General features: G+C 42.6%; 1 protein-coding gene across 2 annotated transcripts in view; it reads right to left on the bottom strand.

Moving 5' to 3' along the window:
• Positions 1-23,539, bottom strand: part of DOCK2 (dedicator of cytokinesis 2) — a 448,549-nt gene that overhangs the window by 78,829 nt on the left and 346,181 nt on the right. For both annotated transcript variants that reach the window (XM_032158599.2, XM_032158600.2), the window contains exons 28-30: positions 18,886-18,984; positions 16,109-16,203; positions 5,847-5,925 (exon numbers count right to left, since the gene is read on the bottom strand). In XM_032158599.2, the coding sequence (XP_032014490.1) occupies positions 5,847-5,925; positions 16,109-16,203; positions 18,886-18,984 (273 nt within the window). The remainder of the gene's footprint in view (positions 1-5,846; positions 5,926-16,108; positions 16,204-18,885; positions 18,985-23,539) is intronic.

The raw sequence follows: 23,539 nt of genomic DNA, 5'->3' as shown, positions 1-23,539 counted from the left end.
TTATTTATCGATTGCTGTATTGTCAGAGAAATTCTTCAAAGGGTCCCAGATTTTTCTTTCTGCCCTGCTAGAAACTGCCTGGTGATATTTCTACTAAGTGCCTAGCTCAGCTGACTAGGGGAAGCTACAGTGTCTCTTTAGCAAAATGCACAGGTCTCTTTGCCCTGGGGAAGAGATGAGGTGATTTCTGATTGGGAATTTAATATTTTGAAATTATAGGACAATAGAGAGTTAGAACTGGAATAAATTTAAGTGTCATCTGTTCTACTATATTGCACAGAGGTAAACAGTAAAGTCCAGATAAGGTAAAAGACCACCCAAAGTCATACTGCTAGTGGGTATAATGAGAATTTAGTTACTTTTAATTAACTCTCAAAAAAATATAAAAGTAATATACACACATAGTTAAAAAGTAAATGATAGAAAAGATTAAATGGGAGAAAGTTATTTTCCATCCTACCTTGGATCCAAGTCTAATTCCCCCGAAGAAAATGTTAACAATTCCTTGGATAGGCTTTCAGAATTTTTTTATGCATAAACAAATGTATGTATAGACATCTTTTTTAAAAGTCTGCTGCACTTGGCTTTTTTCTCTTACCAATATATCTTGCATATGTTTCTATATTAGCATATACAGATCTGCTTCATTCTCTTTTATTGCTACATTGTATTCTATGAGGATGTACTTTAATTTTAACCAAATTCCCTATTTATAGACATTTAGCTTGATTCCAATTTTTTTTTTTTTCGCTAGCAACAGTGCTGTAATCAACACCCTTATTTAAACATCTTTATGCATGGGAAACTACATTTGTAGTATACATTCCTAGAACCAGAATTTCTAAGACACAGGGTCTATGCATGTTTAGTTGTTGTTTGTTTTTTGCCTTTGTTTGTTTTTATAGATACTGTCAGGTTGCCCTCCAGGGTTTCAATTCAATGATCAGTTCCATTATCATGGACAAGGTACCCTACCTTTCTGAGTCTCAGTGACTTCATCTAGAAAATGAGGACAATAGTATCTAAAGGGTATGGTTGTAAGGACTAAATGAGGAAATCACTGGCTAGTAAACTCTCAGTCTTGCAAAAGCCTTCTCCATTCATCTAAGCAAAGTAGATTCACCCATTATTCACCCATATTATACCCTGTTCACAACATCTATGTCATATTTTAAACAAAATTAATTTATTTTCTGTCTCCTCTGCTGGCTGTCAGCATCAAGCAAGCAAGAACCTACTTTTTAAATTCACTCTTGTTTACACAGTATTGCACATCACGTCTGAGCCAGCATGTGCTTGGGAAATTATTTTTTGAATGAGTTCATTAATGAACCAAGCACACTGCATGCATTCTGGTTAAATCCTCCCCAAAAAAACTATGAGATTTGTATAATTATTCTCCCCATTTTAGAGATCAGGAAACTGAGGCCCAGAGAGGTTCAATATCTTGCCCGACATCACAGAGCTACAAGATGGTGAAGGTGGCATCTGAATCCAGTTTATCTGACTCCAGGACTTGCATTCTTCACCACCCTGCTCTTCTGCTGAAATCACTCTTCTCCTTTCTCAGTGTCCTTTCAGCTTTGTTGTTGGTTAAGGTTTTCACTGGTCCATCTGATGTTTATAAAGACTACAGTCTTTACAGCAGAGAGATGAAGGATTTTTTAATCAGAATCAGGATTCTTTCTCAGTGACCTTGAATCATTATTTATCCCAAGTTCAATAAAAAAAAAAATAAACCAGCATGCAGTCGTGCTGAAATGCAGTCAGCCTGCCCTCTGCAAGGCAGAGGCACAGCTGTGATGACCACTCTAGGGATGCTTCTGATTCTGGGAGTGGAAGGTCCCAGGTGTGGACTCAGGTGAGAAATATCAGACAAGAGGATGTCTGGGGCCTAAAAGCTGAAGCAGGCAGGGCTGGGGAAACTGCATCCAAGCATGTGCCCACAGCTCTGCCTGGTGGAACCATCCCACCATGAGACCCCCCTGTGGTGGTGCTATGGGCGGTTGCAAGGCTTTGATGACTGCTCCCTCTGTGTGTGTCTCTCCCTCACCTGTTTTTGCCATCACTGTTTACATTTCCCATTATAAAGACCAAAGTGGCCCTCATGCCTCTACTAATGGCTAGAAATATTCTAGAAGTTTTTCATTTCATAGCATATCAAAAATGGTTCCCAGGATAGGCTGGTAATCCAAAAATGCCTCAAGGCCTAGGCAGAAATGGCCACACCTAGAGCCAATTAGAGCATCCCCAAGGAGAGAGAATGATCTCAATACCAAACACAGTGCTGCCCAAGACAGAGTCTTTCTGGAGCCCAAGTATAATCTCTGATTCCAGGGCCAATCAGAGATTTCAATATGGAGAGTCTCATCTTCCAGCCAATCATCTCAGAGCTCTCTATCCCAGTGCCAGTAAGAACTAGAAAGGGCAGAGAGTGCTTCTGGATCTAAATAGAGCTGCCTTAGGGAATCCAAAGGCACCAGGTTCCTAAGAGACAGAGCAGAAGAGTGAAAAGAGGATGTGCTTTGCAGACAGGCCTGGGGTTGAATCCCAGCAGCCCCATTTATTGGTTAGATGACCTTTAACAGAAAAGTCAATCAATTCTCTGAAGCTCAGTTTATTCACCAGTGAAATGGGTATATCTCAACCTAACAAGATTATGATGAGAATCAAAATTTTCTAAGTAGATGCCAATAAAGTTAGTCACCCTCTTCAAAAGCCTGGATGCTAGAAGATGGATTTGTATAGCCTTCTATCAAGATTCCAAGATCCTTGAGGGTAGGGCAGTGTTCTTTGCTTCTGAGTTCCTTGAAGCATGTTGCAATAGTCTGGGCCCATAAGAATTGCTCTTAAACAAAAATTCTTGCTGATTTGAATTTGAAATCCTCTCTTGGTCTTCCCTGACCACATGAACTGATGCAGACACCAAGGACCAGCATCCTGAATAGGGCCTGGAATGCAAGTGATCTTAGCCGCAAGCAGAAAACACCATTTTTATAATTCCCAGTTCTTGTCACCTACAGAGTGGCAGTCACCAAGCTTCTTACTTTCTGCCCTTGGAATCACAAAACCACAGTTCTGGGAAAGATATTAGGGATAATCTCATTGCACCTGCCCCTCCTGTGGTCAGTGGCTGCCAAGACAGGCAGCAGTCAGTGATAGATGCTGTTCCTGCTGATATTAAATGAATAATTAATGAGACAATAAGAAGGAGACAAGGCGTGTTCCAGGCAGGTTACAGAGAACAAATCCATTCTTACACAGGGGGAAGAAGAGGTAGGAGAACAAAGATAAGGTTGGAAAATGATCCTGTTCTTGGGTACTTTTCAATAAATAGCTATGGAAGCCTCATTAGGAAGAGAGACTTACTTTATTTTGTAATGTTGGCCACTCTTCTGTTTTACAGAATCTTCTGGGTGTGACAGCCCCAGGCAATGTTGTGGTGACCAGAAAGAGGCCTCCTGTCCTGTTTATCAAGGACTGACTTGCATTCCCAGCCCTGACACATTTAGGGGCATGATCATCATAATCATTATCCAAATAATAAAATTACTATTATTATAATGAGCTAACACTTAGTAAATGGCTGCTATGTTCCCAGCACTGTTCTAAATGCTTTATGTGAATTCACTTAATCCTCACAACAATCCAACGATATAGCTGCTATTAGCATCCTGATTTAATGTTGAGGAAACTGAGGCACATAGAGATGAAGTAATTTGTCTAAAGTCACTCAGCTTACAAGCCCGTACTTCTCATGTATGAAACCCTCTATCTCTGAGCATCTCTCAAATACAGATTTTCTTTCAGGAAAACAGGATATAAACCTAAAGGAATGCCCTGAAGGACTGAAGTTGAGCTTCTCTTAGAAAATATCCATCTAAGAGCATGGAAAAGAGTGAAGTCAGGAAAGCAAGTTTGAGGCTGCAATTGCGGACACCCACAGAAAGAGATGAACAAACCAGCTCACAGTTATTTGGACCAAACCCTGTCACCTCTGGCCCCTAGGTATGGTGTTCCAAGTTGCCCCTCCCAAAAAGCAGAAACGTCCCTCAACATACCAATGACCAGAGCCTGCAGGCCTCTCAGCCACATTTGGAAGGGAATCAAACATCTCTCCTTATTCAAACCAGCTAAAGAGATATGCTTTGTTCCCATGTCGAAGATTTATAATGCTGGGAGAAACTCTCACCCAGATCCTGTCGGGCAGTCAACCCACTGCAGGGGTGAAAGTCTGTATCTGGCAGGTGGCTGTAGTCATCTGGGTGGGCCTTGGTGTCAGCCACCACTGTGTTCTGGTCCCAACTTTGCACTGATGTGCTCGGTGACACCAGGCTATCTCCTTATTATCTCTGAGTCTTACTTCCTGCCTCCTTAGAGCAGAAAAAATATTAGTAATAGTAGCTAACTTGTAGGGTGGCTGTAAAGACCGCAAAAGATAATGCCGTTAAAGTGCTTCTCGTGAGATCTGGCATGTATTAACCATCAGAAAATAGCAGCTACTCATTTTATTATTGCTCTCATTGTCAGTCAGTTGCCTGATTTGAATGCAAGGTAGTTCAAGAGACTCTTGTCCAAAGATCCTGTTCATCCTCTCAACAAATACTCATCTACTCATAGGCTGGTGCTCTCAGCAGGGTGAATCTCACAGGCCTTAGCCCAGACATCACCTCCTCAAGGAGACCTACTATGTGCCAGGCACAGAGCATAGAGTTGTCGTGTGTTCAAGGTCTTTATACTCATGAGGCTTAAGTTCTATGGGAGGAAAGAGAGAAAATATGCACGTAGACAAGAAAGATGATTTCTAATGACATTTAGTGCTATGAAGAGACTCCAGGAAGCCACATGGTTTTGCATAATGACCATGGAGTGAGTGGGGGTGATCATCAGGGAGGAGTCAGGAGGGGAGGCCTCTTTAAGGAGGAAGTATTTGAACAGAAACTTATGGGACCTTACGAGTGGATTCTCCCAGCAAGCCCCTCATCACATTCCAGTTCTGGAAAAACCCTATGAAGTAGAAAGGGTAGTTGTTGCATTTCACAGATGACTCACTTGAGGCATGGATACAGTCCAGGCCTTGCCTGAAGTTGCTCAGCTTCTGAGAGGCGAAAGCCCAGAGAGGAACTGAACAACTTAGATGAGCAAGGAAAAAACACCATCATTCCAGTTCATGAGCTCAGTGCCTCCTACCCCCTAAGCCCCCACTGGAAGAGATGCTAGGGATCAGAGACTTCCCTGGAGGGGATCCTTTGGTGGGGAGCCTTCCCTCTCACATCTCCAGGCAGAGGCAGCAATCTGGACTTTCCCACAGAGTTTGTGCTTCTTGGGCCTGGACCTGGGGCAGGTGTGTCATTCTGTTTGCCCCAGGCACATACTTTTAGGACCCTGAATCTCAGAGGTCCCAGGTCTTGGCTGAGCACTAAAAATGACTTTTGAAGGAATCAGGAAGCCACAAAGTTGTACTGGAGAATTCGATTGTAAATCATTTTTCATTATCTATGACTGGCTGCTCTTTTGGCTCCAGAGAACAGAAAAGTAAAAAAAAGGTGATACATTTTTAAAAGATGGTACAGACTCTGACAATGAATGAATGCAAATCTCCTTGTTAGCATAAGAGGCCATTATACAGTCACATTTGCATGTGATGATCAGTTGATGACTATTTAATCAAGGCCCTGGTTGAAAGCCTGAGAATTTTCTCCCCCAGCCACAACCCTTCGTGGGAATCCCCAGAGAGACTGGGACAGCTTCTGTGGGCTTTGGGATGTGTCTGATGGAGCAATCAGCCCAAGATGTCAGAGACGCCCTGGGCAGCTCCAAGTGTAGCTCTAGTGCCTCCTACTCACCTGGAACTCAAAGTTCGTGTGTTCTAGGAACTTCTGGTTCATGGTTTCTGCAAACTTGTTGATAGCTCTCAGGAAGACCCTGGAAGAGGGCAGAAAATTACTAGACAATCTGAGCATGATCCTTTAGGTTCCTTCATCCTTGTGCCAGACTAAAATTCCCTTACCCTCTTTGGGGAGAGGCTCAAAGGCCAAATTACTGATTTAGAGAGGTCAGCTAATGCAGATTAACAACTATTCACACTCTAGACCCGGGGCTGTTTGCCTTGCAAGAACTCAATAACTGTTTGACTTATTTTTGAAAATTTGCATTGTCTTATGTTTAAGATATTACAAGCTTATGGCAGAAAATTCATGCTATCCAGAAAAGATCTAAAGAGAAATCACCCCCCCCATCCCCAAACAAACAAATAAACAACCTGCTACCACATCGTATCACCTAACCAAAACTGTCATCCACGTTTTGATGAACATAATTTCAAAGGTCTCCCTACGCGTATATACACGAATGATCTTTTAAGGGTATCATTTTGATAAATGGGGCTAAACAACAAATGCTGTTTCACAGCCTGTCTTTTTTACTCAGCAATAAATTGTGTGCTTCTTTCATGCCAATGAATGTAGATATATATCATCCTTTTTAATCACTGAAGAGCATTCCACTGTATGGATGTATCACAGTTTGTTTAATCCATTTCTTATTGATGGATCTTTTTGCTTTTTTTTCTCAGTTTTTTCTGTAATAAACAATGCTCCAGTGATCACTCTTCTGTGTATATCATATACCTCCTATATATACCCCTTCTCCACTGTTCTCCTCCAAATAATAATACTGTTCAAATGGGCCAGGTGCAGTGGCTCACGCCTGTAATCTCAGCACTTTGGGAGACTAAGGTGGGTGGATCACTTGAGGTCTGGAGTTCAAGACCAGCCTGACCATCGTGGTGAAACCCTGTCTCTACTAAAAATACAAAAATTAGCCAGGCATTGTGGTGCACGCCGGTAATCCCAGCTACTTGGGAAGCTGAGGCATGAGGATCCCTTGAACCCAGGAGGTGGAGGTGGCAGAGATCTGAGATCATGACACTGCACTCCAGCCTGGGCAATAGTGAGAGTCTCTCTCAAAAAAAAATTAATAATACTGGTCAAATATCATGCATGTTTCACATTTTGGTACTTGTTGTCAATTTGCATCTCTCCTTAAGTGTCTTCCTGTCCATGTTGTTCTCTCCTTCCTCCTTGCCAAGCCCTTCTGACTGGTCTTGCAGCCTCCAGTCTCTTCATCCTGAAAAGCTCCTTCCCCTAAAGGACAGCTCCACCATATCAATCATTGACTTCATGGCTCTCCACTGCCTACAGGGTGAGTCCAAGCTCTTTCTCTGGACAGTCTCACCCCTCATGATGGGACCCCAACCTTCCTTTCTAGGCTTATTTCTTGCTAGTACCCTGAGTTTCTGGTATTTCCCAAATCCCTCTCTATGTTCTTTCTTTGTGTAGAATGTCCCTCGCCTTCTCATCTATGAAAGTCAGGATCCTTCATGGTCATTATCCTTCATGGTCCAGATCGAGAGACTTCTTCATTTAGTTTTCCATCATCCCACCAGCCTTAAGTGACTGAGACCACCCCCATTCTCTGAGGTTATTTCTGGCACCCCTCTTATGAGCACACTTCATATCCAGCTGTCTGTGTGCAGTCGCGTCTCTAATTTCAGACTATGAGCTTCTGCAGGGCAGGGTCTGCTGCACCCATGTGTACCCCAAGGGATCCTCATTGCAATTCCCTTTCCCAACGTTCATCATGGTCTAGGATGATTTACTTGTATGACTCAGTAACATCTCTCTTCTTTAGTAGATTCTACTCTTCTGGGAATCACAGACTCCCTCTATGCTCTCACATACTCCCCAGTCCACATGACTTTAACTCCTAAATTTGTATCTCCATCCCGGGCCTCTCCCCTAAACACCAGCTTGCACTCCAGGTCTATGATCTATACCCATACTTGAATAACTTTTTGGCGTCTCAAACTTACATGTCAAAAACTAAACTCCGGCCACCTGCCCTCCCTACACCCACCCTGAAATACTGCTTTCTGTAGTCTTCCCAACTAAGTTAAGGACAATTCTATTCTTCCAATTGCTCAGAGTGGGGTGAAAAAAAGGAAACAATTTTGGTAACGTCCTTGACTATGTCTTTCTCTCATATCCTACACCTGGACTTTACAGAACACATTTGCATATAAGTGTCCGCTCCCAGGGAACAAGAAGGCTGGGTTATTTCCGCCTTAGCTGCAGCCCCTCACTGGTTGAAATTTGCCCCAGTGGGCAGAAAGTCCCTGGTACTTCTGGCCTGTCCTGCAGGTGAGCTGAGCACTCTGTAGCCAGACAAAGCCCAGGGAAAGAAAGAAGTAGGAAAGCCTCAGGGTGAACGGGAAATGTCCACCAAAGCTGCTGGTGGATTTTGGGTGGTCCAAGAGTTGGTGGGTGGAGTATCTGCAGCATTTGCTACACCAGGCACTGCAGGGCCAGGTGTTCATTAAAATACTTTCATGACTGTTGAACACAGAAGGCAGTGTATCCTGGCACTGGGATCACAGGATTTGGACACACACACACACACACAAATGGGTGTGATTTCTGGCTTTGTTACTCTCCAGCTGTGTGGATTTGGAGCCTGTTAATATCACCCCTGAAGTTTCAGTCTCCTTCCTTGTGAAATAGCAGTAATGTAACCTTTTTCACAGGGTCACTAGCTGAGGTGGCTTCAGAACCCTCTGGACCGCCTCATTCTTCTAAAGGCAAGAGCCAGACAACAGGGCAGACAGAAGACAGGGATCAGTCAGCAGCCAGTTTTGAGGCAGGCAGCACCATACAAAAACAGAAATAAAAATCCCACAAAATCTGCCGCCCCATCAGGCTGTCACCAAGTGAGATTTCTTTGGTTTTGTTAGTCTGTTATTCACCAATATGTCTTGGAAACAACATCGTATTTTGTATTCTCCCCTTAAAGAATAGTTATCTGATCCCCCTGATGGAAATGCGTTGAATGGCTGTCATATTATATGTAAACATCTCAGAACCTTGAATACAATACCAAAGAGAGGGCTTTCACACATTCTCAGCACCAACAAAGCTATCAGTCATTCCAGTAACAGTCATTATTTTGGTTGTCAGCTTAAACTTGTCTCCAGCCTCAAAGGCCAGCCTAAAGACCATGAATTGATTTGCCCCTGTGCTGATGATGGGGATTAGTAGCAGGTAAATCAAAGTTCCTCCCTTTCTCTAGAGTCTTTCATAGCCACACACTGGAAATCAGAATATCACTTAAATTTGGGTGCCCATGTCTGGGTTTGGAAAAGTAAGGCATTGTTCTTCTCATTTTTCTTATTTTTTAAAAAACAATAATTGGCCAGGCACGGTGGCTCACGCCTATAATCCCAGCACTTTGGGAGGCCGAGATGGGTGGATCATGAGGTCAGGAGTTCGAGACTAGCCTGGCCAACATGGTGAAAGCCTGTTTCTACTAAAAATACAAAAATTAGCTGGGCGTGGTGGCGCGTGCCTGTAATCCCAGCTACTTGGGAGGCTGAGGCAGGAGAATTGCTTCAACCAGGGAGTTGGAGGTTGCAGTGAGCCAAGATCACACCACTGCACTCTAGCCTGGCAACAGAGCAAGACTCCGTCTCAAAACAACAATAATTGTACTTAAAGCCTAAGCACTCATATAGTAAAGTGGGTTAGGACGAAAACACACTCAACTCTATTACTCTCAACAATGAACTTGAATTGTTGAAAACAAAGTTTGTTATCAGATCTCAACCTCGCACTTGCTGTGTCTCGTCTGTGTCGCTTAGTGGCTGTATAGGAGGAAGAACAATCCCAAACACGGTTTTCAACTGTCTGCCAGGCTCCACACTAGGGCTTTCCATGGATTCTTTCCTCTGTTGCTTTTGTTTTTCTAATGCTCACCTATCTCTGAGTTAGGTATGGTTTCCACTTTAGAGACACGAGTTTAGGTAACTTTCCCAATAGCCCAGCCAGTACATGTAAAATCAGGATTTACATGAAGTTACATAGCCTGCAGAATCTAGGTATTTAACCACAGGGCAGTTCTGTCCACAAAGACATCTCTGTAATTCTGTTCAATCCAAGCCGTGAGCTCACTTTATTAATAATGACAATGATGGAAGTATCAATTGCCATAATTCATATGGCCTGTGCTAATAGTTCTACAAATGTTATTTCATTTAATTCTATAAACTGAAATAGGAGCTACTGTTATACCCATTTAACATAAGAGGAAACTGAGCCTTAGAAAGAGCAAATCATTTCCCCACATTCAAACAGCAAAGAAGCAGAAGAGTCCAGACCCAAACTCAGGTTTGTCTTTCTCTAAAGTGTTTTCAGTTAACCAGAAGGACACACTGCCTCCTTGAACTTCCGGCACTGGCATGCTTCCACTCATGCCTGCCATGCACGCAGCCCTTCGCACTTCATCCGCATAATTCTGCTGCCTGCCTACAGCTGACTGGGTCCAGGGCCAACACGTGACTCAAAGCAGTCTTGTATGGGCTGGCCAGCAGCCCATGGGTCGTCTTATGGATATAGCACTGTGCAATGGAAATACCCAAGCCTGGACAGAAGTAGATCCATCCTTTCAAACAGCCCACAAGGAGGGAGAATGCAATCTGAGCCTTGAGCAGAAGCCATGGGCAGATGATTCCATGAGGAACCAGAAGCCATATGCGATAGAGCAGGGAACAGATAAGTCAGCTGTTGTGAGTAGGAAGAAGCTGGCAAAAAGAAGAGCCAAACTCAGGCTTGCTATCCTCAAAACTGCACCGTGTGAGGCCTCACAGAGCCTGCTGGCTCGAGTCCCCAGCTTCCTACTTCTCTTCATGTGGCAGAACAAATCCTGGTGTCAGGAGGCAGCCGAGAATAAGCCTATACACACTACATGTACTACTCCCTGGCCCGGGCCCAGGAATGGTAGGTGCACACAGAGTCCTACAGGCGCTGCAAGCCTGCCAGGGTCACCTTCCCACTCAGCCACTCTTCTGAGCTGCGGCCCTGGGCTGGGTGGTTGACCTCTGTGAATCTCAACTGCCCCATCTGTAAAAGGAGCCATGTGTGAAGACTAAATGAGCTGCAGTACAGGAAGCAGGGGCCCAGTGCCTGGGCACACAGATGTCCTCAGTACGTGTCAGCTGTTGTTGTTATGGTTATCCTTAACTGCCGACTGCCTCAAAGTTCTGGGGCAGGAGGATACGAGGCTGATGATACTCCCATGTGACAACACAGCATGGACCCATGCCCACAGGCAGTATCATGTGAATAAAAGAGCGGAGAGGAGGCGGACATGCCCTATCTGGTGAGATTCACCAAGGGAGAGAAAGGGACACTCCAAATCCCAATCCCCTGTCATTCATGGGATGTAGTTGATTCTACTGGTTAGAACTAAAGATAAAAGCATTGGCTGGGAGACACAGACATCCCTCCTCTTGAGCCACTGGGATATCCATTCTCCCACAGAGCCTTTAAGTGCCTCCTTTACAACAACTAAATGCTCCATAGACCAAAAGGTTAGAATGAATCGGCATATTCCAGCTCAGTGACAGGACACGGTTCACCCCAAGTGCCCGGAAACACTTTCTGCATCATTTGGGATTCCAGTTAGGGATGCAGCAGGCTCCTGGGATCAGGATCCTGCAGCCAGCTGGATGTCAGGATTAGGTGTTCTTTGCTGATTAATGAAACCATGAAGAGGTAAGCTGGGCACGGTGGCTCATGTCAGTAATCCCAGTACTTCAGGAGGCTGAGGCGGGTGAGTCACCTGAGGTCAGGAGTTCGAGGCTAGCCTGGCCAATGTGGCGAAACCCTGTCTCTATTAAAAATATAAAAATTAGCCAGGCATGGTGGCGTGTACCTGTAATCCTAGCCACTGGGGCGGGGGGGGTGCTGAAGCAGGAGAATCACCGGAATCTGGGAGGTGGAGGTTGCAGTGAGCTGAGATCGTGCCATTGCACTCCAGCCTGGGCAACAGAGTGAGACTCCGTCTCAAAAGAAAAAGAAGAAGAAGAAGAAAAAAAAAAACATTAAAAGGGTTCTTTCTTTCTGGATTATATGGATTGGAGGAGGTGGGGACCCCAAAAATAAATAATCACTACAAATTAAGGTAGGTAGGATGAAGGGAAAATGGGTGTCAGTGATTCATCAGCACACTGATGGAACCACCATATGAAAAGGTAGACAAGATCCAGCCCAGATTTGCTGCTTCAGTGAAGTAGTTTGGATATACCCCAACCATAGAAATAGAAATATAAAATAAAAATAACTAACATTTATGAAGTGCTTGCTATGTGTCAAACACTGTTCTAACTACTTTCTACATATTACTTCATTTTAGTTCCCACAAATATCCTTTGTGGTAGGTATCATTATTAGCCACATTTTACAGTGAGGAAAACAGAGTCTAGAGTGGTGAAGGAACTTGGCTCAGATGGAATTTGAATCCAGGCAGTCATAAGTCCTAACTGCCCTGTTCTGCCTCTGGTCTCTCTCTGGGCTTCGAATTCATGACAGCAACTGCAGCTTACATTTCCATGGGAATATTTACTGTTTCTCCAGCTAGACCATAAGCCCTCTGCCTTCTGGGATCATAGCTTAAACTGGCCTGTCCATTGCCTAGAACCCTGGATGCCCATGAAATTCAATAAATATTTGGTGGTTGACCGCATTTAGGGTAACTTCAGGGATGTGCATAAATCCTAAGCCTCCTCAAAATGTTGGATTTCTAGAGTGAGGTGCAGATGGAAGGGAGGTAAAAGAGGTTTCTAGGCATAATCTTGTTCATTTACAACATTATAAAGAACTTGATCATTTAAAAATTAACGACATCATGTAAATCAGATCTTACTCAGTGTTGCAGCTTACCAAAAAGAAAAACGCTCTAACAGGAAGTATTTCTTGCAGGAGATGTGTCACTATGTCTGCATACACAAACAGTACACAGCTGGGGAGACATTAAAATCTAGAAAATTCCACTCCCTTTTCCAACAAACAGATAAGTAAATAATAGATGACTAATGCATACATAATACAGAAATCATAAGTGATAATAGAAAAATTATAAAAACAGGCCAACTATAATAACATACAGATCATGGAAGGAAGGAAGAAAAGTTAGTTGGAATGTCCAGACATACTGACAAGTGAAGTTGGCCCTGACCACATGAATAAGTTGCACCTTTTTGGAGAAAAGAAAATGGTATTCTGGGGAATACTGGTCTGGCATAAGTCATGGTACATGTTCTGTTTATCTAAATTGGGTTGAAACTGTTCACTAGTGGCACGACCTTGGAGAGTCATTTCACCTCTCTGGGCAAAATGCACTTAATAATATGGAGATTACTTTGGGAGGCTGAGGCAGGCAGATTACCTGAGGTCGGGAGTTCAAGACCAGCCTGACCAACATGGAGAAACCCTTTCTCTACTAAAAATGCAAAATTAGCTGAGCGTGGTGGTGCATGCCTGTAATCCCAGCTACTTGGGGGGCTGTGGCAGGAGAATCACTTGAACCTGGGAGGCGGAGGTTGCAGTGAGCTGAGAGCACACCATTGCACTCCAGCCTGGGCAACAAGAGAGAAACTCTGTCTCAAAAATAAATAAATAAAACAACAATAATAATAATACAGAGATTAAGAGCATTGGTTTCAATGAAATGGCTTCTGTTTCTTTTCAGCAATGCAACAGGAAATATGTTACTTATCTATTCTGTACCTCAGCTTCCTCTTATATAATATGTGGATTGCAGTTGTTCTACATTATAAAGTTGTTGGGAGGATTAAATGAACTAATTTCATGTAAAGCCTTTGCAACAGTGATGGATCTCGGTACTTAATAAATGTTAGCTATTATAATAGACAAAATGCAAAAATAGAACATTTCATGTGTTCTATAAACATAAGACATCATTTTCGCCAGAAGATGAAGGAAATCTTCGAACTAAGCTATGTGCCTGCAAAGAGAAAAAAGTAATCTTTTCTGGTTGACATTAACGCATGCTTCTTTAGTCTAAGGCTAAGTTCGTTGTCATCACCTAGTGATGGCAATGCTATTATTTTCCTTGATCCTGGCACTGTGCTAAGGAGTAACTCATTCTATCCTCATACACACAAAGCAATTTTCATGAAATAGAAACTACCATTATCCCCATTTTACAGACTAGGAAACTAACACTCCAAGAAGTTAAATGACTTCCCAAGAAAGAGAAAGTGGCAGAATTAGAGAGTCTGAAGCTCAGGCTGTATTCTGGAGTCTAACTTTTTTCTTTAATTTACAAAACATAAGTACTTGGCTGACCCTTAAGAGATACAAATCTATTATTTCTATTGAGGAGAGATTTCCAATTTATTAGGTCCCTTAGGAAATTACATTCTAATTTTCTAGGTATAAAGAAATAAGGATTACTGTATCGTTTCTGGGGGCCTCTCCCAAAAATGACTAAAGTTTGAATCAAGCTGGGATTTCAGGAGGAAATATTCCTTCAAAGCACTCCCATGGGACCCAGCACATGTTTCTTCCAGAAGGACCGTGTGGACAGCTCAGAAGGGGAAGTTGCCTGGCCAGGGCTCCAACCCCAGGACCCTGGATCAAGGCTGGACATCTGTGCATTCACCTGCCCATTATTTAGTCCTCTTTCTGGTAACAACTTCTAGATTTCCCTTTGAGGAACTACTCTCTCTGCTTCTTTCCTTATTCCCTGACTTTGTGGTTTTGGTAGAACTGACCACACCACCCACCCCCAGTTCCAAAGGCGGGCCATGAAATCCAAGCCTGACTTAATAGCACATTTCATTCGGCTGGCCGCAGAGGTCTATGGATGGGCACGTAGCTCAGGCCAGACCTTTGAAGACTGGCCTCAGGATCTTTTCTGTACCTATAGGAAAAGAAGCCTTTTCATTCTATTGTGGTTGAAAATACAACAAGGAATATACCTGCAACTTCTACAGCCCATTTTCCCCACTATGAAGACAGCATCTGCCTGAGAATAAAGTAAATAGAAGAAGCAGAGAGAGAGACACACATGCAGATTCCCTACATTGCTATTTGAGCACCTGGATACATCCATGCCTGAAGCCACACCTCAAGGCTCTTTCAGTTATCTGTGCCAATACATTCTCTTTTCGCTTGGGCAAGTTTGAGTTAGTGTTTCCTCTTTCCTTTCCACTTCAGAGAATTCTGATTTTGTCTTTTCAACTTCTCCCCTTATTCTGCCCTCTAGAGATATTTCTATTTTTGCCAGACAATGCTTGTTTTTTTTATATAAAACAAGGACAATAGGTAGAAGGAGATAAAACTAGACACCAGTATAAGATGAAGGGCTTTCCATGAAAGAATCTAAAGCAAATAAAAGAAGCCAAAGGAAGGCAGGGAGAAAGAAAAGAGAAGAACCAAGAAGATGCTGTTTTAAAGGAATTGATGGGCAGGATTTGTGAATTGGGTTCTGAGAGAGGCTTGGGGAAATCCAAGGAATATTAGAAATAAACCCAAGGGAATATTAGAAAAGATTAATGAATGTTATAATTTGGATTTTACTTTGGTGAAATAAGAAATGTAGCAGCAAAGACTGAAATTGTTTAGAATTACTTTTATCTCTTGTTGTGTTGGGCCGTAGGACATCTAAGCTATACTTGGGTTACACTGATAGTCTAGGACATGTTAACGGGTATTATAGATACACACATAGACACACCAAATGCACATCCTATGTGCAAATGGATGGGCAAATGGAATGCTGTACCCTAAATCCTCCTCTTAGAAAAAAATCACATTAGCACATTAGCATGTTAAAAGCTCGAAGAAGTCCTGCAGCATGGAAATCTGTTCAAAGCTGTTTAATTTAATGCTTCCTAAACTTATTTTACCATGCCACAGAATATATTTTATTATTTTTTTAAAATTAAAATAATATATTTTTAAAATGCTTTTCTAAGATCTCCTGTCCCAAGAGTTTAGGAAAGGCTTCAGAGATGAAGTATGATATTCTAACTGGGATTTGAAAAATGGAGAAGTTGGGGACGATTTTTTGAGTAGCTTCCAGATTGGTGAGGAGTCCTTCCCTGGGTTTAAAGATAGAAAGAAAGGATGGCTTAACACTTTAATTTCTTTTCAGCAAGGAGAAATTGTCCCTCACTTTAACTCGAAATAAGTGATCTTTGAAGTGAGGGCTGGGTAAGGTAGCTTTATGGAAGCGGGTAGCAGCTCACCTGTTTTGAACCATGCTCATGGCCATCCAGTCTCCAGGGTACACGTTCTTTCCAATGAGGTCCTTGAACATGATGAAGGTCTCCATCAAGAAGTCCTGAAACAATGAAGCACAGCCCACATGTCATCCTGTTTTACAGGAACTCAAAGCTTGTTGGCTGTTTAAATTTTTTTGTTATTATATTTTGGAGAGAGGAAAAGGGAAGGGACACAGCCTTTCATTAACTAAATTAAATGGAAGCTTAAAGATTGAATGCTGGAATGCTGTTTCCCAAATGTCAGTGGAACATGAACATGGGATGTGAAAATGCTCTCAAAATAAAGCACTATTAGTTCCATCTTTGGGAATAAAGAAGTAAATGTACTCATTGATGTGGCAATTTTATAATCATTTTCCCAAATATGTATTTGAGAAGGAAATAATCTCACTGTATGAAAGCATCTCAGGTCATTGAGCAAATAAACTCTTATTAAAATGAACATCTAATTAGCAGTGCTGTAAATACAGCTAATTCATATGTCTCACACACACACACACACACACACACACACACACACACACACACACACGAGCAGATTAGATGGGACACAATGACGGGAACTCTTCCTCTCCTTTGAAGAGGTTCAAAGCGGACTTCAGCACCCTTCACTAGATTTTGCAGTGAGCCATGCTTTTTCTCCATCTTCGGAAAACACAAATTAAAGAAAAATCCAGAGGCCAGGCGCGGTGGCTCACGCCTGTAATCCCAGCACTTTGGGAGGCCGAGAAGGGTGGATCATGAGGTCAAGAGATTGAGACCATCCTGGCCAACATGGTCTCTACTAAAAATACAAAAATTAGCTGGGCGTGGTAGCACACACTGTAATCCCAGCTACTGGGGAGGCTGTGGCAGGAGAATAACTTGAACCCGGGAGGCGGAGGTTGCAGTGAGCCAAGATCGCGCCACTGCACTCCAGCCTGGTACAGAGTGAGAGTCCGTTTCAAAAAATAAAAACTAAATAAAGACAAATCTGGATAGCTAAGACCAGAACCACTGGCGCTGAGCCCCTTTTGAGCTGGAGGTAGTGAAGTCATACCACCAGGGTGCTTTAGGCAAAATTTAAAATCTAGAGGAAATCCGTTCAGAGTTGTTTCCTTAAGTTGGTGGTTTTCAAATTATTTTAACAGCAGAATTCTTTGTTCAAAGAAAGTCTTACCTGGAGCCCAATATATAAAATATATAAAGGTAGGACAGCTCTGGTGAAATTGTGTGTGTGTGTGCATGTGTGTGTGTGCACGTGCGTGTGTGTGCATGTTTATGGTAAAGCATAGTGAGGACAGGAGGAACATAATTTGAAAATCACTGCTTTAAGCTAAGTTGCAAAATTCTGGAAATGACATTTGTTCCTTTCCAGCAATCTTTGTTGCTAGGGAAAACTACCTCAATACTTCAAGTCCTAGTTTCCACATCAGCAGAATGGGAATAATATCTACTTCAAAGGCTGACTGTGAGGATTAAGTGCATACTGCCAATCAGATGCTTAGTACAGAGCCTGGTATCTTACAAATTCTCATTACATGTTGATGATGATGGTGAGTATTATCATATTGTTCATACTTGATGTCACCTGGGGAAGTGTGGATATCATCACAGGCACATCCCCTTCCTATGGAAATGAAGAAGGCTCCTGGCTCATAGATGGGAAGAGTGGCTTCTTAACGAGAAGAGATAGTGTGGTATAAGGGTTACAGTCAATGTCCAGACCTTACCTCCACCACATACTAGCTATGGGACCTTGAGCAAGCAGATTGTAGACTTGTGAAATGTGACTCCTAATTCCCATGTCATACTTTTGTGAGGGTTATGTAAGAAAATGTATATATTCAATCATTAAGAATTCCATTTCTTACCTTCTTCCCCCAGAAACCTTTATTTCCATAGAGGATCAAAAATTAGGAGTCCAGTTTTTCTATTTCCATGTCATAAGATATAGGGAAATTGGAGGTTGAGGGAAAGGTTCCATTTCTTGCTAATCTTACTCCAAGGGACAGAACATCTCACTACTGAATGGATGAAGGGGTAGGGCATTGGTTTTCTAATGATTCCTTTTTTTTTATGGGCCTCTCTCTGAGGTTGATCCAATTTTGGTGCCCCTGGTCTCTCCAGGGAGAGTTGAGAATGACCTGAAGCAGTGGGGCTCCTGAACCTGGTAGCAACAAGACAGAGAGAAAGGAGGCCACTCTGAGGGCAAAGGGTGCTCTGCTCAACCCTTGCGGCAGGAACAGCCTGGGCTGGGCTCTATGTTAATGAAGACATCAGCTGCAGAGGTAGAAGCCACAGGCCACGGGCAGATGGTCTTGCAGCAAATGCATCCTGAGAGGCTAGAAGAAGGGGGTCCAGAGACCGACTTCCTCTAGGCATTTGTGATCTTAACAAGAGCTAGATTTCAGTGAGCACTAACTACGTGAGAGCTATTGTGTTCTCGTGCAACCCTTTCTTAGCCCTATGACATAAATGATATTATCCCCACTTTACAAATGGGGAAACTGAGGCATAAAAGAGATTCACCTGCCCATGGTCACACAGCTAGCAAGTGACAAATCCTAGATGAAAACCTAAGACTGTATGACTCTAACAGTCATGATCTTAAACCCCAAAATGTCTGTGATTCATCAACAAATATTGGTTATGTCATATGTATATTATGTCATAGACATGCAGGTCTCTCTGACAGGGACAGAAGGCATGTTCCAGAGACGGAAGAGTTCCTCCTCACCCCCAGCATCCTATAGACTCACCACAAGTTCAGAGCTGGTCTGGAAGGTCTCAATGTAGAAGGAGTAGTGCTGGTCACCCATCTGGTTTAAGATGGCTGTCATACACGCCACAAAGTGACTCTGCAAGAAATGAAGAAAAATACCATAAATAGTTGAGAGAGGACCATGGAAAACTTCCCTGTGAGAAAATGTCTCCTTATGGCTCATTCATCAAAACGTATTTACTGAGTACTATTATGTGCCTGGGACTGTAATAGGAGTGCCAAACATAAACATAACACCTGATCCATTACCTCTCCTGCTGTTCGCACATCGGGGAAAGAGCACTGTACTTGTGTCAGGAAATCCAGCCTATTTCAAAATCATGGAGACAGTTTCATTTTATGACAAATAATTTTACATGTGTAAGTCCCAATCGTCTCATCTGTCAAATGGGACAATAATTCATCTGAATCTACCTCTAGAGGAGTATCGAAAGAATCAGGTGGCTCCTTTAGCATCTTGAAATGCACTAAAGTTCTCTGCAGAGGAATCTGTAGTTGGATCACCAGGAATAAGCCAGTGGCAACCCAGCATCTCCTGGGGCCTGCCACTTGGTAAAGGCTGAGAGGGATGAAAGAAATGAGAAGAGATGTCCCTTGCTCTTTGTGAGTTCATGATCTAGTTGGGAAAGCAAGATTAATCCATGAGAGAAAAAGAGTAAGACCCTCAATTGGCAAAGCCAACTAATTACCAGAAAGATTCAAACAAGAGGGAAATCAAGGCAGGGACACAGAGAGGAGACCCTCAGAGCAGAGGAGGAACCACACCCTTTCATGTCCCAGAAGATATCAGCATAGCCTTTTCTGCTTCCTCTTTCCCAGATTTTATCAGTCCATATCAGGGTGAGTTTTCTGTGTCTGCAAGCAACATTCAGGGAGATCTATTCTGGAAACTGCTAAACAAAGCACTAGCCACGAATCCACCAGGGGTGAGAAGTCATTCTTAACTGTGTCTTGCAAGTTTCCATTGGGGCTGCCATCTTGGCCAAATGAAGTTCCACTGTGGTCCAGCCAATCACGGGCTTGTGGAAGATGGCCTGGCTGGAAGTATTGTGTTTGAACCAAAAAAAAAAAAAAAAAAAGCATTTTTACCATAAACTGCTGCCTTTTTTATATAAAAAAGTTCCTCTTTTGTTAATAAAATAACAAATATGAAATATATACAGGCATACCTTGAAGATATTACGGGTTTGGTTCCAGACCACCACAATAAAGTGAATATCACAATCAAGCCAGTCACATGAACGTTTTGGCTTCTCAGTGCATATAAAAGTTATGTTAACACTATATTGTAGTCTATTAAGTATGTAATAGCATTATGTTTTAAAAAAATAAATTTTACTTTGAGAACATAAACCTTAATTTAAAAATATTGCTAAAAAAACTCTAATGATTATCTGAGCCTTCAGTAAATAGGAATCATTTTGCTGGGCGAGGGTCTGGGCTTGATGCTGCTGGCTGCTGACTGATCAGGGTGGTGGTTGCTGAAGACTGGAGTGGCTGTGGCAATTTCTTAAAAAAAGACAACACTGAAGTTTGCCATAGTGAAGTTTATTTATGGTGCCCTAAAACAATTATAATAGTAACACCAAAGGTCACCGATCACAGATCACCATAACAGGCATAATAATAATGAAAAAAATCTGAAATATTGCTTGGATTTCTGAACTGTGATGCAGAGATATGAAGTGAGCACAGGCTGTTGGAAAAATGGTGCCAAGAGACTTGCTCAATGCAGGGTTGCCACAAACCTTCAATTTGTAAAAAACAGGTATCTGTGAAGCATAATAAAATGAAGTATGCCTGTATGTATATATACATGTGTATATATTTCCTCCTAGCTTTACAATTTCGTTCCAGTGGTAGAGAAACAGGAAGCCTTTTGGAAAACTGCTTCTTAAGCTTTTACTCTCCCAAAAATAGCTCCCATGATATGGATTTTCATTTGTTTCTAGGTTCTTTTCAATTGGGAAGTTAGGGATAGCATGCTTCCTTGTCAGCAGGAACAGCTATGTAATTAGTGGGTCCCAGAACAAAGTAAAAATGCAAAGCCCTTGTTTAAAATTATTCAGAATTTTGAAACAGCCATGGAGCCCTTCTAAGCAAGGGGCCTGTCATGACTACGAAGGTTAGAAGCCCAGGAAGCTGGCTCTCCCTGCCAAGTGACCACCACACCCGCACACCATAAATGACCGGAAAACATGCAAATCCAGTGGAGATCACAAAGCTGGGACTCTCAGGGACAATGGCTGATGATGCTTTATTGATGGGAACCTATACCCTCTACACTGGGTGGCACCTCCTTGAAGAGCCAGAGTCAAATTCTTTTTCCTGCTCAGGCCCCCAGGGGGTGGTAGTGAGTGCGTGAAATTATCCCTTTCAAACTAGACAGAACACCGCCGTCACTGCTAATTTAACCAGCTCCCACTTAAATCAAGAAATAACCATTATTCTCATTTCTACCTCCAGCCAGGCCAAATGCAAGAAAGGAGAAACCTTAGCATTTAAGGGGTGTAGGAGTGTATGTGCATGTGTGTGTGCCTGCATGTGTGTGTGTATGTGTGTCTATACACACACAGGAGCGTGTGTTTCCTCTGCTCCCTCTATCTCTCCTCTCCCTTCCTTAAAGAATTCAGCCTGTGGCCACTAGAGGTCTTTTCTTTTCGCATGGTAGCTGCCGAGCAGTTTGTTCGGCTTTTTATTTATTCCTACGTGAGCAGACCCACTACACTTCTTGCATATAAACAGTGAAAATTACAATATAAAGGACTTATTATTCCTTCTTTTGGAGTAATTTTGCTGCTGGTGAAAGCCTGGCTCATTGTGCAAGGAAGGGGGACCATCCTCTGCAGGTAATTCCACTGCTTCAAGGTAAGAGATGTGGGTAGGTTTTATTTTTTATGATCGATGATCCTCTAAGGGAAAATGCAATCGTTTCCTGGACAATAGTTTACTTTTAAAGCTTTGGCTTAAATGAACAGTGAGACTGGGAGCGTGTGTGTGTGTGTGTGTGTGTGGTGGTATGTAGTGGAAAATCCACCATTGTCAGAACTGCAGGCTGCCCCAAATGCATGGATATGGAATGCTTGTTATTTCCAATGGCTTGATTTGAATTTGAAGGGGGGGAAAAAAAGCAAAGAAAAACAAACCTTGGATCTCAAGTTGCCTGGAATTGCCTTGAAAAGCATGGATTGTCTTAAGCCTTGTTTAGAGAAACTTCCATTCTTCATTTTAAAAGATAAAAAGGGAGGGGGATTCTAGTCCCCATCTAGACAGAGTGGCTGTTTTATGAAAAAAAACCATTATCTTTTCATTAGGAGTTGGTCGGTGTGTTGTAGTTCACTGATCAATCAAAATTACTTTTACCAGCTTGTTAATTTCTTAGTTCTCACTACCACATAGAAAAACCCGGTTGCGTGCCTTTCAGTACGATTTGTAGTGCAATGTGACTGAAGTTTGGACAAGTTACCTGCATTTGGCTGTTAATGAAAAATGACAGCGTTTTACTACTGACTAGAAGCATCTTTTTTTTCTGCTATGGTGTCTAGCCCCCTTTGGTATCAGATCTGTGGGAAATCACATCCAGATGAATGATTGATAACCTGAAATGGAGTGAGAAATGAGCAGCAGCTTCATATTCAGAAAAGTCTCCTTTCTGTCATTTGGATTTTAAAAACCACCTCTTTTGTCATACAGCGATAGAATCATGGAATAACATTTTGCTTCTCTGATGTGTGTCTCTTTTTCAGTAGTTTCCTCAAAAATGGCATTTGTGTCCTGCCCCTCTGTACAAGTTTGAGACCTTACTTCCATATCCACCATGTCTTAAATTTTTAGGGGACATAGGAATAGGGGTGGGGGAATGTTGATCAGACTGCATTTGCCCTAGCAACTTAGACAGCCCTAACACTGACGTTGTTCAAACTTTACAGCGTAGGAGCTTGAACTCCCAGCCCTGTCAGAAACCTGGAAAAGCCTGAATATTGCATGGGGGACAGAGGGGTGGAGGGATCCCTTATAGTCTCCAGGCTAGCAAGAATCCCCCTCTTTTCATCCCTGGCAGAAATTCTGTAATAGACATATTTACTACCTAGGAATGAGGCAGCCACTCATCCATATCCAAGCAGCATGCCAGGATGGGAAATCGCTTCTTAAAACAGAATTCCAGGGAGACTTGCATATTAAATTCCAGCAAGAAATTGTATCCGAGACTCTGGCACAAACCAGGCAGTGTCACCTCGCTCCGATTGGGATGGTTTAAAATGTGGCTAATGAATCACAGCATGAAGAGACACGGTTTGAAACTAGGTCAAACGTGTAAAAATAAGTGCAATCATTGCAGGCACTTGGCTGATGAGGGGCTACTTAACACCTTGAGTGGCAGGGCTTATTTGCTGTACAGAACCCTCTTCAGTGATCGAAGACAATCAATCCTCTTAATTAATTCAGCCCATCGGGACGTAGGGAGGTCTTGCACACTTGGAAGCTCCAAAGGAAAAGAGTGAGGGTCTCTTCACCGTGTGATGGTGAGAGAGAAAAAGAGAAACCCAATATTGTGTGATCAAATTAATTAGCTGGGATACTAGGTGATTGTGATCAGGAGATTAGCACGCCCCAAATCATTCCACTCTTTT

The sequence above is a fragment of the Hylobates moloch genome, unplaced genomic scaffold, assembly GCF_009828535.3.
Source record: "Hylobates moloch isolate HMO894 unplaced genomic scaffold, HMol_V3 SCAFFOLD_6, whole genome shotgun sequence".
Lineage (NCBI taxonomy): Eukaryota > Metazoa > Chordata > Mammalia > Primates > Hylobatidae > Hylobates > Hylobates moloch.
The sequence above is the reverse complement of the archived record's forward strand: the minus strand, read 5'-3'. Positions and strand labels throughout refer to the sequence as shown.